This window comes from Nelumbo nucifera, chromosome 8 (genome assembly GCF_055504915.1).
Source record: "Nelumbo nucifera cultivar China Antique chromosome 8, China Antique-T2T, whole genome shotgun sequence".
In the NCBI taxonomy this organism is placed as follows: domain Eukaryota; kingdom Viridiplantae; phylum Streptophyta; class Magnoliopsida; order Proteales; family Nelumbonaceae; genus Nelumbo; species Nelumbo nucifera.
In genome coordinates, this window is record NC_142656.1 from 4,867,579 (window position 1) to 4,886,659 (window position 19,081).

The window sequence follows — 19,081 nt, forward strand, 5'->3', positions numbered from 1 at the left end:
GGGTAGTGAAACTCTCATCTATGAGCTTTTATTTCCAACAGAGAGGCAAGGAGCTATATTTTCAGATACCAATATCCTGTTCCCTCTGTTAGCATTCTGCCGCTTTTGAATTTTTATGACACCATTTTGCCTATTCGTTTGTTGCATCTCTCAATATCCATAAAAATTATATTTCATTTTATATTCTAAATGTGCCATTACATACATTAATTGTACATAATAAAACCCTAACCCTAACCTTACACAGTTACACCTAACAAACATTTTAACTATAAGGTTTCGTTCATTTTTCAGTAAGTAATTTGTCCGGGTAAATGCACTTATCCAGGTAAGTGTTTCTTGGAAAAGACTTATTTAGATAAGTGTATTTATCCATGTTCTTTTATTTTCCATGTAAATAAGGCAATACCCATTTTAGTTATAAAAATCCATTATTACAAGGGGCATTTTTGTCATATTTAAGTTTTGACAACTTTCCCCTAAGGTGGGAAAGGTATTTACCCACCTAGGAGATAAGTAAGTGATACCCAGAAAAATAGACTTTCATTGGTCCCCATATAAATCTAAAAAAAGAACATGGGATTCTTGATCATCACCCTCTCAAAATCCAAAAAAAGAACGCCCCCTAAATCATGAAATTGAATATAAAGCATACTTATATGATCCATGGAAAAGAATAATGAAAATAAATTTTGTGAAAGATAAAATTTACTGCAAAGCTTGTCCTCACATTGGCTTGTATTGCCTTGGACATGGGGTCTCTTACTTATTAGGGTCAGTTTGGGAATTAGGGCTGTCAATGATACTCAGAATTTTGAGGCCCAATCCAACATCTGATCCAGTTATCTCGGATTTGGATGTTTCAATCTACATCCGATTAATAATTAGATCGGATTCAAATTTTTTCTCATTCGATCCGATTATATTATAAAATGTATTAATTTTAATATATAAATGGTATATAATTATATTTAAAATTATAAAAAAAAACTATTCTATTTATTATATTATATAAGAATTTATATATATAATAAATTCAGTATATTATATTTATATTAATTTATTATATATAAAAATTGAAAGAGCTTCTATGTTTGGTGAAAAATTCAAAGAGTCCAAATAAACCATTGGTTAATCATTTGAAATTTTGAAGGACGGTCCCTTCATTCTCTTTAAATAGCGTCTATAAAGTAGCTGAACTAATCCAATCTTCAGCTCAACCTCGGGCCCTTAACATATTTTAATAAATGTGGCCATAACAAATCAGATTAGCCGTGGTTTGCGCATATTAAATTAGATCAACCGTGGTGTATAGATCAATCATGGTGTACCCATATCAAAATTTAAATCAGTGGTGTTTTCATATCAAAATTAAATCAAGGATTCAAGGGTATTATATCATATTAAATTACTCATATGTGATGTGCCCAAAGCTATAATTTGATGATATACATTTTTATTTTTTTAACATGAGTGATATTATTTTTATTAAAGTTTTAAATTTCATTGAATTATTTATTTTTTAATAAAAATATTTTTGTTATTTGTTAATTATTTTTTCACCTATTATTTTGTTAAAATAATTTTTTATTGGCTAATATGAATTTATCGATGATATTTCCAAACTAATTTGGGTTATGAGTATAATTATTTATTTATAATCAATTGTATAATTATTTCACGAATTGTATGTGATATGTATGAAATTAAAAAGTGTGGTATAGACTAATCCACATAACACAATTTATGGGGATTATTTCACACCCACCAATTACTGGGATAACTTTGGCTGTTGGGGATTTTCTACTCACTTTTCCTATCCACTCTCTACCTGATGTTGTTGAGAGTATTTTTTGGTTGGACACATTCACCTATTCATGCCCATGTCTTTGTTTTTAATTAAAATAATATTGGTGGCAATTACTAATTTACCCATTCTCATGGTAACGTGGCATTTTCAAAAACGCTCTCGATAGTAGGATATCAACGGGTCGGGTTTAGCACAAGTTTGCCTCAACCCTAACCCAACCCTATAGTGCCTCAACCGGAACCTAACCCGACTTTCCTTAAAATACATGATTTCCAAACCCAACCCGATCCTATAGGGTCTAACCTGATACCCACCCGACCTGACCCATGGCATTTCAATTGTATTTTTTAACACATTTTGAAGACCTAAAATCCACCAATTTAAGTTAGGAAATTATTTTATAGAATTTAATATGTCACTTTTCTCATTTAAAAAAAAAAGAAAAAAAATCAAAACTAGCATGTAAATAAATTTTAAACTTTAAAGCTATAGAACTAGAAGTAAAAAAGTTACAAGAATATACTGTGTATATGTAGGGTATCATGACCCGACGAGCGAGTCAGCCAAAAACCGAACCCATTCAAACTTAAATCAGATTGAATAATCAAAACCCTAACTGACCCTAAAGCCAAATATATTGACCCTAACCCTACCCGAATTTACCATTTAACCGACCCAGTAACAACCCTACTCAAGAGTAGGCTATAAACTCCAACAGCTAAAGTTTTTCCCCAATTTTTAATCGACGGTACAGAACACCTCCTTAGATTTCTCGTCCTTTATTTATAGATCCACTGTCCCGGCTTGGACCAAAATTAAAAGAAGCAGCGAATAAGAAGAACGGTTGGAACTTTGGATATTTTTTTATCGTTGTTGTGCTTCATTAAATCATTTTTTTTCATAAATTGGACCAATGAGTTCACTTCATATTTGCTGCGACCACAGTCGCTCCACTCCCTTGCGCTCCCCAATGCAACACTAACACGTCAAAAGTTGAAATAATTTGATACGTCAACTGCACTATTTTTTATTTGTAATCGTTAACGTGCCCGTATTTCATTGGCGGTCGCAGAGAAGTTCTGTGAACACTGTAGCAGCAGATGTGTAGTCCTACTTCTGTGCACTACCGAAAAGAACTTCCGGCTTCCGCCTCCGTTCGCCAAAAAGCAGCCGCATAATCCCTGTGCTAAAATTCCAGAGGCTCGACCGCACAAAGTGATTCAGGCTCAGGGCCGAGAGAAGATTCTCACAACGGTTTTCGTACCGTAACTGCAACTGCAATGATCTCCAGTGCGAAAAGTTCCAAGCCAAACAGTCAGAGCCTTTAAAAGGACCACAGTGGATCGCCACTTGCTCCATCATCGCTTAGGGGGACCTCTATTAACTGTTGTTGTTCACCCGCGACCGAGCGGCAGACCTTCGATTCTGCATATCAATGGTTATTGTGCTTCCGGGCGTAGCTCGCCCCCCTCCTCGTTTCCTATGCTCATTTCCCCGTTTCCTACGCGAAGCTTCTCTCTGCAACTCTGCAATCTCATTTCCGAGTCGCAGGTCCCCTCCATTTAAACGGATTTTCCAAGCTTGCCTCCAAACGAGTAAGTTATTGGAATGCCGTCTCCAGTTCAATAATGTATAATTCTTCACTTGCTACTCTTACTCTCTTTTGGCTTCTCCATTTTGATCTATTCTCTTTCATAGATGCCATATTCATTTATTCGATTTTATGTCAGTTTGTTGATTCAGTGTGGTGATAACTGATAAGTCGTATGAGGATTTGAGTTTGAAGATCATTTAAGCATCGTTTAGACCATAGTCAATACTTGAAACCAAGGTTTTGAGTGGAACTCAGAACCCGACATTTCTTGTCAGTTTCTTCAGTGGTTGTTGTCTTCCTCTAGACAATTTCATGATTATTTAATTTTTCTTTTTTAATTTAGGTTGGTTTTGGTTTGATGAAAATAAGAGAAACTGAATTCTTAAGAACCTTCCCTCTACTTTCTGTTTCTCTCTTAGTTTCTGTCAAACTAAACATAGCCTTATGATTAGAAGTTATGCAATAGATTTCTGCAATGTGGAATTGGACAAGTTTGATGCTGTAATGAGATTAATGTCGGATAAAATTGGAACGACAGAGATTAATATCGACTGTGGTTTGCAATACTTAACATTCATATTGACTACGGTTTGCACTAAGTTTTCAGAAACTTATCGGTGTTCTTTTTTATTGGATTGGTCATTTGTTTGTTTGATCGTGCCTCAATATAGAAATACTACACCTGCTCCTAATTAGTTGTGTAGCCCGGACCAACATTGGATACTCCGTTCCTAGATTGATCTATTCTTGTGTAACATCCAAACCTGACCGGATATACTGGTTATAAATAGGGGCCGAAGGGCCCATTTTCTTTGCCATAAAACCGCGAATCCAGAGTCCTTGAGGTGGCATTCAAGTATCCCAGCTCGATGTCAGCTATTCCTGTGTCTGAGGTCGTCTTGCTCTTTTCGGTCTTCCTTTGGTGAGTTCGCATTCCTTTGCTTTCGATTCCATTCTCCTTTCTGTTAGTATGTCTAGCCTTGGTTTAGATAGCCTTTTAGATGAGAGCGGCGAGTCCATTGGGGCCGAGGTGGGGGCCTCGGCACAGACTATGGAGCCTCATCTTGCCGAGGTGGGCACTTTGGCACAGGATGTAGACTCCAATTCGTTCGAGGCGGACTCACCTCGGCGAGAGCGAGAAGCCTCTGGCAAGTCGGCCTCCACCTCACACCAAGGTCGCCTGCCAGACAGCTTCGATCTGTCTACCATGACAGCGGACAGGATCCTATCTCTAATAGCTCGGTACAGATTTCCTAACGACCTTGTATACAATATTCCCTTAGGCAACTTTCCTTGGGATCACAATCATGACGAGATCGTGGTCTTTGAGGAGCAGCTCATAGTCGGGCTGTGTCTTCCACTTCACCCTTTCATAATTGAAGTCATTAAGTTCTTTGACATTGCCTTGAAAAAAGGCAAGCATCGACCCGCTGACTTAGACATGAACCGGCCTAGGGCGGCTACCCGGCCAGTCAGCCTTTGGACTTCCTTTATTTTTTGGGGTGGTCTCATATCTAAAATAGCTTTAATTTTTTCCGGGTTGGCTTTGATGCCACGTCGGTTCACTATGTAACCTAGGAATTTACCCGGTGTGACCCCGAAGACACACTTGTTCGGGTTTAATTTCATATTATACTTTCTTAAAATTTGAAAAAACATCATTTAAATCGTTTAATAAAGAGTTCAAAAATTGAGTCTGCACGACCATGTCATCAACATAACATTCCACTTAATTGCCGATCAATGGCTCAAAAGCTTTTTTTACAAGTCGCTGGAACATTGCCCCAGTGTTTTTCAAACCAAAGGGCATAACTTTATAATAGTATAGCCCAAGTTCGGTTATAAATGTGGTCTTGTCCTGGTCAGCAAGGTCCATCCTAATCTGGTTGTAGACGGAGTAGGCTTCCAAAAAACTCAGCAACTTGTGCCTCGAGGTTGCGTCTACTAGGCAGTCAATTTTGGGTAGTGGGAAGCAATCTTTCGAGCAGGCTCTGTTCAGGTCGGTGTAGTCGACGCACATGCGCCACTTATCGTTGGACTTCTTCACCTGCACCGGGTTAGTGACCCAACTCGGGTAATGGACTTCCCTGATGAAGTCTGCGGCGAGGAACTTCCCGACCTCATTGACTACCCTCCACCGCTTCGGGGCGAGGTTGCGTTTTCTTTGTCTTACTGGCCTAATTAGAGGGTCCACATTAAGTTTGTGAGTTATTATTTTAGGGTCGATTCCGGGCATCTCTGCCGCGGACCAAGCAAAGATATCTAGATTTTTTAGTAAGAAACTTGCAAGTTGAGTTCGGAGCGGTTCGCTAATCAAGGCACCGATCTGAAGAGTTTTGATCGGCTCGGTCTAAGAAATCGGTATGTGGACCGTTTCTTCTGTCGGGGCAGCTCGTTTCTCTGTATGCTCCGCTGGTTATTCGAGCTCGACGTCCTCTGCCAACTTTTTCCTTTCCTTTCAGGGCGGCCACGTAGCACTTACGGGATTCGAGTTGGTCACCTCACACGACCCCCACACCATAATCAGTTGGGAACTTCATCGCTAAGTAATAGGTGGACACTATCGCTTGTAGAACGTGTGTGATAGGCCGACCTATGATCGCGTTGTAGGGGGATGGAGTCGCAACCACCAGAAAAGAGTGCTTGAATCGTACAACGTTCGGCCACGTGCCTACCTCCACTGGTACTGTGACCCGACCAAGGGGTTTGACCGCTTCTCTGCTGAACCCTTCCAAGGGTGCGCCTATTGGCTTCAGGTCACTCTGCTGTAACTACAGCTTATTGAAGGTCTCCTTGAAGAGGATATCGGCCGAGCTGCCTGAGTCCACCAAAATCCACTTCACTTTGAAGTCGTTGATTTTGAGTTTCACGACTAAGGCATCATCATGTGGATACTGAATACCGCGCGCATCGTCCTCGGTGAAGTAGATAGGTTCTTTGAGCCGAGGTCGCTTTGGTGGGTTTTCGCCTTCATTCTCCAACTCACAGACCGATGTCCTCCCTGCTACTGATGTGCACCCCGCAATGATGGACCCACCGGTGATCATATTGATCACACCGCGGACTGGTCTCTCCTCTGGTAACTGCCGAGGTGGCTGCTCGTTCTACCTGCTAGTCTCGGGGGCGTTCCTTCTCTGGTCTCCCTGATGTAATTTTTCAGGTACTCGCGGCAAATGAGCTCCTCGATCTCGCCACAGAGATTCCTACAGTTCTCCGTGTTGCGACCGTGATCCCGGTGGAAGTGGCAGTAGACGTTCGGGTTTCTTGTTGCTGGATCTCCCCTTAGCCTGGGTGGCCATCTGACGATGGAGGTGTCCTTGATAGCCATTAGGATCTCTCCTCTCTTTGCGTTAAGGGGGGTGTAATTAGTTCGCTCTACTGGAGGGGTCCTGGAACGCCAACCTGACTTGTAGCCGCGCGAAGGGGACTTACTTCTCAAACATGGGGATTTGCTTCTTTTTCTGCTCGGGGACTTACTTTTCTTTCTTTTTTGCTTGTCGTTGCTTGTCCCTTCATCTTCTCTCTTCCTCTTTTCACCCGGCGGATTGTCAATCTTTTGGTTGATTTCCTCTTCGGTGCCGATGAACTGATCAGCCAACTTGAGGAACTCGGTGATGTTCTTCGGTTTGTTTGCTACCACGTGCCACTTGAACTCTCAGTGGGTGATCCCCTTCTTCGTTGCAGTGAGGCGCACCGCTAGATCGAGGTCCGGTATCTGCAAGCACGTCTCATTGAAGCGCTTGATGTAGCTTTTGATAGACTTCCCTTCCTCCTGCACCACGTTCAGAAGGCCCTCCTGTGACTTCGGGCACTTCTTACTAGTGATGAAGTGTGCCGTGAACGGGTCGGGAAACTGAGCCTAGCTCTTGATGGAGCCCAGTGTGAGGTTCCTATACCAGGTCCAAACTACTTTGAATGTGGTGGAGAAGGCCACACACATGCAGGCTTCGTCAGCCCCGACGAGGTGCATCTGAGACTGGTAGGCATCCACGTGGCCACTGGGGTCGAACGACCCATCATACTTGTCTAGCAGGGGGACCTTGAAGTCCTTTGGCATCAGGGCCACTAGGAGCTCGGGTGACGGGGGGATGGCTGGCTCAACAGAGCAGGCGCAGTCTTCGTCGCCACCGAGCTCACCTCTTCTCTTTCTTTGGTTCGCTCCACTGGCTGGCTGGGCTTTGCTGGCGGACTCTTTCTGGCTGAAGAGCGACTAGTCTTGTGACGCCGCTGCTGTTGCTTCTTTGCCGGCTCGGCGTTGGTGCTACTAACCTCAGTCTGTTCCAGTGCCTCAACCCTAGTTCTCTCGTGCTCCCAAACACTGTCGCGAGGTGGATCGGAGTTCCTTCTCACTAACTCCTAGTTATGAAGCCTACGCTGGTCATGGTGAAGCGTAGAGGGGGCTTGCCTCAAGTCTACACCCTGGGCTCCGAGCTGATGATCTTCTCTCCACGACCTGTTGTTCTCAGGCCACGAGTGCTGCGGTTGGTTGGCTCTGTCAGGCTGGTTGACTTCAGGCCTGTCTCCCGGGTTCCCCCTCTGAGAGACCCAGGAAGTGTGTTGCCCGTCCATCCTGCCTTGTGGTGGAGTTTGGTTCTTGGGAAGTACTGGTACCTGCGATGTCCCCTCATCCCGATGGGGAGATCGGCGGACATCCTGTGCGGATCTATGCGGGCTTCGATTCCACCCCTTTCGCTGAGTGGCATGTCGAGGCGGAACCGGTTGCTGGCTCGGGTGCAAGGGTGGAAATTGTTGCTAGTAGAGGAAGTATTGCTGGAACTGCTGGACTTGTTGCATCTGGATCTGCATCGCCCGGACACATTGAACCAGGTCATCGATCTGAGAGTGCCCGACCCCGGGGGGAATCATAGATGGCTCTGAGAAGGTGGTGCCCACCCGGAGGAGCGGGACGCTCGCTTGCGGGGTGGTCTACGGCACAGACAGTGATGGGACCCCCGAAACTGTGAGGGGAATGGTAAACTAACCGATACACACCGTGGGACCTTGAGGGAGAGCTGATTGTTGATCTATCCCCCCGGTGATGTTCATGTCGATACCTTTCCCGGTGTTGCTGGAAGAGTCCATTGAGAGTAAGATAGAGGTTGGAATGACCTTTCGATTCGATTCCCACAGACAACGCCAAATGATGGAGCACTATCTGGATGCTCCTAGCTGGAGGATGATCTGGAACTTGGCTACGTGGTGAGCTGGTTTGGTCTGCAAAATAATGAAGCTCAGAGAACCCGGTGAGGTCGCTCCGATGCTTAAGTTAGTATTGCAAGCTGAAAGTTAAACGATAAGTGCACTAGTGAGCAAATAATCGCACGTACCTGGGCCCTGGAGGGGTTGTTGCCCTTATATAGTTGAGCTGCCATGGGTCTCACGAAACGGTTCTGGGATCTTCGGCCTGAGTGGATGAGATCCGTTTCCGCTTTAGTCGGGGAGTAACATATTAGTTAATGAAGTCTATTGTCTCCGCCCGATCTGGGCGGGGAGAGGATAAGGCCAGCCGTTACGCGGCGTGATCCCGTGAGGTTCGGAGTCCGTTGGGAAGCTTCTGGAGTCGATTATGTTTCACTTCGGTTCTTGGGCCCCGAATTGGATTAGGTACCGAGGTGCCTCTATGCCAAGGTGACTTTATGCCGAGGTGGCTTTGTGCCAAGGTGACCGAACACCCAATCTCTAAAAACTGCTGACTAGTCTCCTTTTGCTGAGTTGTCATCCTTCGGACAGATCGCGTCCACATGACCTTTACTTATTAGGTCATGCCAAATCACCCTTCATCAGAATTGATTAATTATGTTGATCAGTTTTACTTCCTAGTAGTACTTAGTGATATGCAGCTGCTTATAGTTTTCTATGAGATACAAAGTGACTTCAGAATGCACGACAGACTCTGCCAACAGCAATTCTGGGACACAATTATCCACGGAGCCCTCTGAACTCATATTTTTGGGCACGGGAACCAGTGAAGGTATCCCACGCGTAAGCTGCCTCACCAATCCACTAAAGACATGTGCGGTATGATTTTTGACCTCTTACTTTAGCCAAGTTTTTCTTGTTAAAAGTGAAAGTAGTTCCAGATTTGACCGCTTTCTGCAACATTAATTTCTTTGGTGCTACTGTATTCCAATGGCTGTCTCACATTGGATTTTACAGGTTTGCTCAAAAGCAGTTGAACCAGGTAACAAGAACAGAAGACTTAACACAAGCATTATTATTCGCTATCAGAAGTCCTTTGGAAAATGTAACATTCTTATAGATGCTGGCAAGTATGTAATTACTTCCAATTGTGTTCATGTATGATTGAAACAATTCAGCAGTGTAGTTTGCATGGTTAATAATGGAAGGAGTTTGGCTGGCTGTAAATATCAGTAGGTAGTATTTAGTAGTATTTCCCTGTCAACTAAGAAAATGATTTTCGTTTATATATTTAATATCTTTAATTGAAAAATGGTACAGAAGTAAAGTCCTGCAATTTACTTTTCCTCCCATTAATTGTCCTTTTCATCAAATTAATCTGATTTTAAACTTGTATGAGCTCGGATATCACTACCTAATAATGTTGTTTCATTAATTTTGGTGACCGTACTATAACAGAGTGAGCTTATATTTCATTCTCATGCATGTTCTTGTATTGTTCACTCATCAACCATGTTTTCTGTTACATCTGTCCATTTCCATGAAGAGCCATGGCATCAGTTTTATGGGATTCAGAAAAAGGATATTCAAACAAGTAAAAGCTTGATAATTATATGCCTTGGACTCTGCATCAAAATTCAATATCATATAAGTGCATATCAGATATGATTGCTTTCCATATCTGAAACTACTGCCTCTTTATGGAGTAAGAACATTTTCAAATTTCATGCTGCAGGTTTTTCTACCAGAGTGCTCTTAAATGGTTCCCCACTTTTGGGTAAATATCCATCATGTTCTATTTTTCTAGCTATCCTTTGGAAATAAAGATACAATATGCTTGTAACCTGTTGAATAACCAAATGGCATTGGACTGTGATTTTTATAACTGGGAGGAAACTTTTATCCAATTGTGTTGTTCGTATTCTAAACCCTCCATCTAAATGAAGATTGATACGTCAGATTTTCCTCTAGATTATCTGATTTTTTTCCAATAAACTCTAGACTACCTTATATGTAAAGTACCTTCCATATCAGCAACCTAAATAGTCCCTCTTTCTTGCTTTAACACTAGAAGATCATCTTTCTGATGACAAAAATGCCATTGAGAAAGGTACTTTCCTTGAATTATAAGAAGTCTCCTTCTATTTTACATTTTATGGTTTATACAAATATACATAGCAAGGTTTTACTGGGGCCAACTTTCCAAGGAGGCAGTCTGTGATGGCATGTAGAAAAGTGAGAACTGGGGGGGGGGGGTAATTTTATAGCCTCTATAAGAGATGTAAGGCACATTTTTGTATATTCACCATTCTTTCTCTTAATTAATTAAGTGATCAACTTCTGATAAAAAATGTTATTTTGTACAAGTTCAGTACACAATCATAGATCTACACTGTACTTATTTGTATTTAATTGCAATGCACAAAGTATATAGTTTGCTATACATATATTACATATTGTCGTACAAATGCAACAGATTAGTTAGACGGTTTTATTTTTGGTTTGATGAATATTGCAGGAACAAGAGAAATCGATGTATATATATATATATGTATATATATATATATGTATATATATCCCTGGGATTAAAAGCGACCATGCACTTATAAAAGTGGCAACTGTTCATTTTAAACCCAAGGAGGATGAAATCTTCTATCTTTTTACAGGAGATCACATGACTTAGTTCATATGCATGTAGAAAACGGTTAACGAGAAATTCTGGTTGATGCTGTTCTGTGCAACAAAGTAGCAGCATAAGAAAGAGGAGCAGGAGAAATTGCAGCTGCTCTACTGCTAATTGAAAGAAAAAATCAACAGTAGATTAAGAGGCGAGGCATGCTTCTCCTCCCTCTTGTTCTGATGCCTTTATTCATGGGCAGCATCATAATTGCAGCATGCAGAAGAAGACATACTTTACCTGCTTATCTTTGATCAATTCTTGCCTAGCGGCTACTATAACATTTGTTCTTGATGCCCCCTTATCTAGATCCTGCTGCACACCCAGCTTGTCTTTGATTAAACTGGTCTTTCCTTCTTTCCCTTTTTGTGTTGTAACTAGTTGCATTTCTGTCAGGATAAGAGACATTGATGCAGTCATTATTACCCATTCTCATGCGGATGCAATTGGAGGTCTCTGACATGCAGTCTTCCTATTGTTATTCAAGAAAAAATTAAGGTTTGATTGATTAATTAGCAGTTCTCAAGTAACTATAATGGGATTAAATATTTATGCAGGTCTTGATGATCTCCGTGATTGGACAAACAATGTCCAGCCTTTTATCCCAATTTATGTGGCAAAGCGTGATTTTGAGGTCCAAGGATAAATCTTCCCCTTCATGTGTTGTGCACCATTTTAAATTAAAGATATATTTTTTATCAAGTTCTTGCATACCTGTCTGTGAGCATCCACTTCACCATCTATCACCTCATATCGTTTTTCATGAAAAATCTTATATGCTTGTTCATCATCATCATCATCCAAACCTTATCCCAACAATATGGGGTCTTATAGTCTTTTTATGTTTTTCAGTTAATAAAATAATGGTACATTGCAAGAATCAAATACTTCTCATGATATATTCAGAAATAGCTGCCCGTTACTATAGATGGTATCCTAAATCCCAATCTATGTTCAATTTTAAGAGATCAGTATAATTATCACATTTTGATTTCTTTTGCTCTTTTTGATCCCACCTTCTAACTTTGATTAGCCACAGCCTTATTCAATAATTATTTTGTTGTATATTCATTAAACATTCTCTTTGGGGACAATAGAACTATGTACTTTTGTACGTTATTCTTTAATTTGTATCTTAGTTAAAAGATGCGAATACCTTGGAATATTGTGCTTGATCTATTTCTGGCCAAAGTGTTTGCATGAATGTTGTGTCCAAAGACAGGAAATTAACTGTTAATATTCAGGTATAAACCTGTAGTCTGTCTTCCCATCAGCATGGACAAAGGGACTGAAGCAGTTAAATTGCATGAAAATTTGCAATAAAGAATGGTTTCTACTAGTACAGGGTTTTTATTATAAAGAAGTAATATATTATGGAATGAATTCTTCCTGATATCTCTAATCTGGTTGGTTAAAGTGCACAATGCTCCACGTGCTTAGCTGTGAAGTTGTTTCTATGGTTTATCTTCAAAATTTTATGGATTTCAGGTTCTTTTTTTTTTGCAGATAGATTGTTATGTTACATTTTGGTTTAATATTTATTTCTGAAATTATCTGCTCAACTAAACACTCAATTTATTTCCTACTTGTTCTTAGATCTGATCATATAACTATTGTTTAAATAATTTTAGGTGATGAAGAAGACTCATTATTATCTGGTGGATACAAGTGTGGTGATACCTGGTGCTGCAGTATCTGCGTTGCAATTTAATATCATACATGAGGAACCATTTATTGTCCATGATCTTAAGGTAAGAAATTCACTATTTTTTACACTTGCTTCCTTGCCCCCCACCTCAAAAAATAAAGTAAAATAAAATAAAGGTTTTCAATCTTGGTATGTTGGTCTTTGGTTTGGATTGTCTCTTTCAGGAAAAACAATTGCTGTCTAACCAACCAAGATGAATGGCTCTTACATGACTTAAATTACATAGTCAAATATATCGATAGAATGAGGTAGAAAAAGGTCAGGTGCAGTAAAAATCTTTTATAAAATCAAATATAGATCCATAAATTTCAGAATTGCAAAGGTATTTTTTTTTCACTTGAGGGAGTGAGGGATGGGATGATGTCATTAGTTCAAGTTGGATATAAAAGACATGGGAATAAAGGGGCAGTTCAGGCATCCATAAATAAACTAGGCATGATTTAAGTGGCAACTTCAATATCTCATGCATCCCGGAATTTTTTACACTTATTATTTATTTAGATATTTTTTATTTTTCTTCAGATTACTCCTTTACCTGTATGGCATGGGAAGAATTACCGTTCTCTTGGCTTTCGTTTTGGTAATGTCTGTTACATTAGGTAAGAATTTTAAACATCCAAGGCTTTTGACAATTCATTAATTATTGGTGTTGCATTTTCTCCAGTCTTCATTAATATTTCCAGCACTGATTTTTTATTTTTGCAGTGATGTAAGTGATATACCTGAAGAAACATACCCACTTCTCAAGGATTGTGAAATCCTGATTCTGGTGCTTTCTTCCCTTCCCTTTTCCCTTTACTCTTATGCTTTCCTTTTCTTATGGTAGTTATTTGGGCATCCCGTGTTTTTGGCGAAGGGGCAGCTCCTAATTATTACTCAAACAAGTGCTCTTTTGAAAAGACAAGCAGCAACTTTCAATTATTAGTAGTTTGTAATTAGTGAAAGTAGGAGGCTGTACTTGGTGTAATGGTAAAATCTTAGGCTGGTAAGCATGAGAACGTGGGTTCATGTCTGAGAGCATCCACTTCGTGCAAAAAAAAAAAAAGTCCAAGGTTAGGACCATATCCAGTCTACCCCTCCCAAGACCCCAAAACCCAGATTGCTGGGACCATGTTTTTTTTTTCTTGACAACGTGGTCTGTACCATATCATGACTATTTTGTTATGTCGTTAAATAATTTTTTTTCAGGATGCACTTCGACCAGGTCGTTCATCTGCAACGCATTTTGGACTCCCAAAGGTGAAACATTAGTTTTCTTCTTTGGTAATAGATTATCCAATTCAGGTTTAAGTTTATATTTTATGTCCATTTCCTTGCTAGGCTCTAGAGGAAGTTAGGAAGATCCAACCAAAGAGAACTCTTTTCACTGGTATGTTCTATTCATTTTTTTTCTACCACACTGGATGTATACTCTTTTTCATCAGTTTCTCAGAAAGGAATAAGCTCTCTTTTGGCTGTTAAGCATGGCTATTGTGCTCTTCTACCTTGAAACCTGATTATGCCTGGATGGTTCATCATGTCATGTACAAATCCATATTGTATAGCTTCAGTGGGTTTTATATTTTTTTGGCAATAGTACCTTTATTAACAATAAAAGCTGATAATAAAAAATCACAGATAACCTCATATGATTGGAGGAAGAAAGAAGCTAGGAAAGAACAAAAGTTGAAGCAAAACCATAACCCCATAGACAGGAGATACCAACAATCAATATGGAAGGAAAAAAACAGAAAAATATTATAAATGCTATCTCAAGATGTGAGCTCCTAATGTAATCTAGACCTTGACACCCCTCTCCTATCCCGACATTTTACCAATGAACTGGCAGACCTTGGATACCATCTGAAATGAGAAATTAATTCTGGCAGCCAAGGTTCTCACCTCCTCAAAAAACAAAAAGGTTCTCACCTCCACAAGTAGATGCCTTAAGATGCAAGGGTCAACGGACACATCTTGCATCCCTCAAATCATTACTTGAAGTCCCCTACCTCAACTTGTCTAATGCCACTAGAAAACATAAATCTCAGCCCTTAATGTAATAGTATATTGCCACTTCTATAATGGAATCCCCATATTTGATTGGATTGAAACACACCTTGATGGTTTTACTTCTGGATCCTCTGAAGCCACCGAAGGGGTGAGAGGGGTGCAATCCTAATCCACACACTGCCTCCTAGTGGATAAGAACACTAAGATGTGCTAACAACCGTTTTTTTTTATCAGTATTCAGTAACAGATCATTGGAGCCTATTAGCAAAGCATTCCCCTGGCTGGCTCAAACCAGCACTCTTACAAATGCATGCTTCAACATAATCTCCCATGTCTTGGTAGCATATCAGTATATGTGCTGTGGATAAAAAATGTTTAACCCTTAGCGTTACTAAGTATACATACATGAAGGGACAATCTCCAATTCTTCTATGTTCTAAAGCATATCACAAGTATTGACATTCATATGAAATGATTCACTAAGAAAGTATTTAACTTCTGATGGGATGGGGCCCAAGAAATAGATTTCACCAGAAATACTTAGGGATTAGATGCACTCTCAGTCTCTCTCACCGAGGACCTTAGGAGCCATTTGATAATGTCTAAATCAGCTGATCTTAATGACTATTGCTTTGTATTTCAGTGGATAAAATAGTCATACAACAAAATATTTAGGGGTAAAGTAATCAACCCAAGATGTCAATCTGCTTCACCACCTACTTAATGATGGCACTGGTTGTTTTGCTCTTATCTCCAGGATCAGCCTCCCACCCACTACCTTGAAGACCATACTTGCTCTTCATGTTTTAATGGCATTGGCTGTTTTACTCACCAAAAATCTCCATAACCACTTCCCTAAAGTTATGCATCCCACTTAATATATTAGAAAATGAGAGTTTGGCAAAAGTTTTCCAGCTGCCAACCTGATGCAAGTATGCAACCCTCTTTTATCCAGGCCTGGGATTGACAGTGTAAGACAAGCTTACACTGGAAAAGACTTAATATATTATAAAATCCTGTTCAAAATTATTAGTTCAATGATTTTGTCTCTTCTAAACAAAGGGTATCAAGTCATTTAATATATTTTCCATTTCCGTCCACCTTTTCTATGATCTATATTTACCATATAACTGAGAATCATTTGTAAGATGAACTAGAACTGTAGAAAACATTTCTTATGTGAATTGTTCTTTATGAAATTTTTTCGTAACTTGCTGTATGTCTAGGTATTAGCTCCCTTTTGTGTGTTAGGCACCAAAGAGTTGGTGTAATATGAATGTCTAAGTGGTTTGCAATCAATTGAGACTCAGTTGTTTGTTAGTGGAAGGCACGTAGCATGAAGTAATTTTTCATTAATAAAATCTGTATAAAGAGAAATAAGTTGGTTTGACCCTCATTAAATGTAGAGGTCTTAAGGGACCACCATCTATCAAAAAAAAAAGGCTTAAGGGACCACCTAACCCATCAAGGAACTTGGCCAAATCATATTACTGTAATATCAAGAGTGTTTTTTTTTCTGGATAATTGTTTATTGACATTCTAAATGTAATTGATACATGTTAGGGTTGCCAAATTTTATCCACTCAGGAGTATAATGCACATCCTGTATCATGAAGCTTGCCACACTGAATTAATACTCAGTATTTCCTCCTATGCTTTTTATTTAGCTTCACAAAGAACCTTACATAAACTCATTTGAAACAAGATGGACTGTCAAAAAGAACAAGAAAAATGGAAAAAGGGGAAGCATAGAACTTCTTGGTGTAATATTTTCTACTACTTTTTGTTATTTATCTATATTTTCTAGTGTTTTCTACCCAGTAAGATTCATTGCTCCAGACTCCATGTGTAGAGCACATATTCATTCCTACCATGGTCAGATGAAAGTGTCCGATCACTTGATTTTTATATAAAAACCCAAACTTGTATACTCTAACGCTAAACCTTAAACCAAAATCTTTAAACCCTGACCTTAAACCCTAAATCTTAACTGAAAAATGCATTTTTCAGACACAATTCCTCCGACCTGGTGGTAGCCAATAACTTTTCCCATGGGTATTTGTCTTTTGCCTAATGTCCAGTTTCTGTCCTTACTTTGGCAAAGCCAATCCACCTTAGTTTATGTTCATTTAATTTATTCATTGTTATTTTTGTAACACAATATTAGCACTGTTTGGCTCAAGTGTTATTGTGAAATTTAAGGAGGTATAGTCATTGAATATATATTGGCGAAAACCCCTTAAATGAGAAACAAAACAATTTATTTCTTCTGAACCTCTCCTGAACTTACATGTACAGGAATGATGCATCTAATGGATCATGATAAAGTGAACGAGGAACTCAGAGGGTTAATGGAAACGGAGGGTTTGGATGTACAATTGAGCTATGATGGGCTTCGTATTCCAATACTGCTTTAGAGTTGTAATTTCAGTCATACTGTCGGCCATTCTTTCCTCAATAAACACAATTATTTTGAGACGAAATGAAGTTTTGGAATGCCAATTGGACTTTCAAGATCTTGAGCTAACATTTTTTCTTATTTGTATTTTTGGCCAGCAAACAAAGTTTTACCTGGTCAATTCCTGTGTTGTGCGCGTGAAGTTGACAAGGGGATGTTGCATATGATATTCTTAGATGAAAGTGCTTGTTTTGGTCAATGGGTTCCCTGATAATTGCTGGTACGGTTTATTTTCCTGTCCTAACTGGAAGTAGTTAAATGATTAAATCGAGAGAGAGAGAGAGAGAGAGAGGGAGTGCAAACTTTGATTCTTTATCAGTGGTGTGGAAATGAAAAAATACCAGAAATGTTTAGTGAAGTGAAACTGTTGATTTTGTACCTGCTATGACTACCCATTTAGTTAAATCTGATCATCCACTGTACATCACCATATACTGGAGCCAGTTTTATAATATTCTTTTCATTTCATGAAAATGGAAGACCTTATTAGGGCTTCTTTTTTCCTCCCTCACTCCCATATATAATATAAAAGGGTCAATGACAATGTATACCTAGCCAGACAATGACAATCTATTAAAGGAGCTAAAAAGCAGAAGCACTTTTCTTCAACTTTGTCTTTCATCAGTTTCTATGTTAAACGGCCAGGCGCCAAGCTATAATAGTAAACTATTGTCTTTGGCGAAGTGGAGGGTACCTTGCCTGCCTGAACTTTGGATTCCCTGTGCTATTAAGCCATATTTCTTTACAACTTTACAACAGTACATATTCCTGCTAGATAAGGGTATCAATTGGATTAGATTTGGTTCAATCAGATCCAGTTCAATGTGAATCCATTATAAATGGACCAGGTCCAATCCAGCCCAATGAATATTTTAGACCATTCTGGATCGGTTCAATTCAATGTCTGGACCATCCAATCTGTTCAAATTTGTTTTGATTTAGATTGGTTTCAGCCCAAACCTGGTCCATTGACACCTATATTCTTGTCCTATATCAATGGACCAGATATTGGCTTAATCCAACCCAATCTAATATAAATTTATTACGAATGGACCAGGTCCAATCCAATCTAATAAATATTTTGGACCGGACTGGTCCAATCCAATATATTTTGTTGGTCCATCCAATCCGTCCAAATTGATTTTGGACTGGACGGGGTCCATCCAAAATCGGTCCATTGACACCCTTACTGCTAGCTACTGTAAACACTCACTTGGTAGAGAAATCCCCTGTTTGTTTATTAGGCTGTATTTGAGTTGCAGCGGAATTGGAAAACCATAGGCAGAAAGAATTTTTGCAAGATCAAAGGAGTAAAGCGTGGACGACAGCAGACTTTTAGCCGCATTTTTTGGTTGATTCTATGGAAAATGGAACGACTGACCAGTAAAAGTCAGTCATTGCCATCATCCCATCGAATTCAATTGTGAAATTCATGCCACTTTTCTACTTCTGCCCCACAATCCAAACACAACCTTAATGATTATGATATTTCAAGTAGCGTGAAGAGAAAGGGGCCGGCCGGCTGAGAAAAAGAACATGTATTGATCAGATCAAGGGGCAAGCTGGGATTGTATTCTATTCTATTCTTTTAAGTCCAAGTCAAGGTTTTCGGAACCCAAAACTTCGGTTATTAGTCTTTTTTTATTAAAACGAAACGAAAAGGACTTTTTTTTTTTTGCTATGAAAAAATACATGGGAAAATATTT

The 19,081-nt window shown here is 39.6% G+C and overlaps 1 protein-coding gene across 2 annotated transcripts; it reads left to right on the top strand.

Annotated features, from left to right (window-relative positions):
* Positions 1-2,982: 2,982 nt before the first annotated feature.
* On the top strand, positions 2,983-17,795 carry LOC104600693 (Metallo-hydrolase/oxidoreductase superfamily protein). Of its 2 annotated transcripts, XM_010263781.3 has the most exons (13): positions 2,983-3,405; positions 9,295-9,422; positions 9,561-9,673; positions 10,279-10,320; positions 11,617-11,672; positions 11,778-11,854; positions 12,852-12,971; positions 13,451-13,527; positions 13,634-13,697; positions 14,117-14,167; positions 14,249-14,297; positions 17,216-17,338; positions 17,474-17,795. In XM_010263781.3, exons 1-12 carry the CDS (start codon positions 3,246-3,248, stop codon positions 17,332-17,334), a joined length of 1,056 nt encoding a protein of 351 aa, XP_010262083.1. In that variant the 5' UTR covers positions 2,983-3,245; the 3' UTR covers positions 17,335-17,338; positions 17,474-17,795. The 2 variants fall into 2 exon arrangements, with proteins under 2 accessions (XP_010262083.1, XP_010262082.1); XM_010263780.3 differs by lacking the exon at positions 17,474-17,795 and having other exon boundaries at positions 17,216-17,444.
* Positions 17,796-19,081: the final 1,286 nt, after the last annotated feature.

Bases quoted from the DNA above. Each gene is read 5' to 3' on its own strand.
- LOC104600693 (XM_010263781.3), top strand. From the start codon at position 3,246: ATGGTTATTGTGCTTCCGGGCGTAGCTCGCCCCCCTCCTCGTTTCCTA. The intron at 3,406-9,294 runs GTAAGTTATTGG...AATGCACGACAG, and splicing joins CCAAGCTTGCCTCCAAACGA to ACTCTGCCAACAGCAATTCT. The intron at 11,673-11,777 runs GTCTCTGACATG...ATATTTATGCAG, and splicing joins TCATGCGGATGCAATTGGAG to GTCTTGATGATCTCCGTGAT.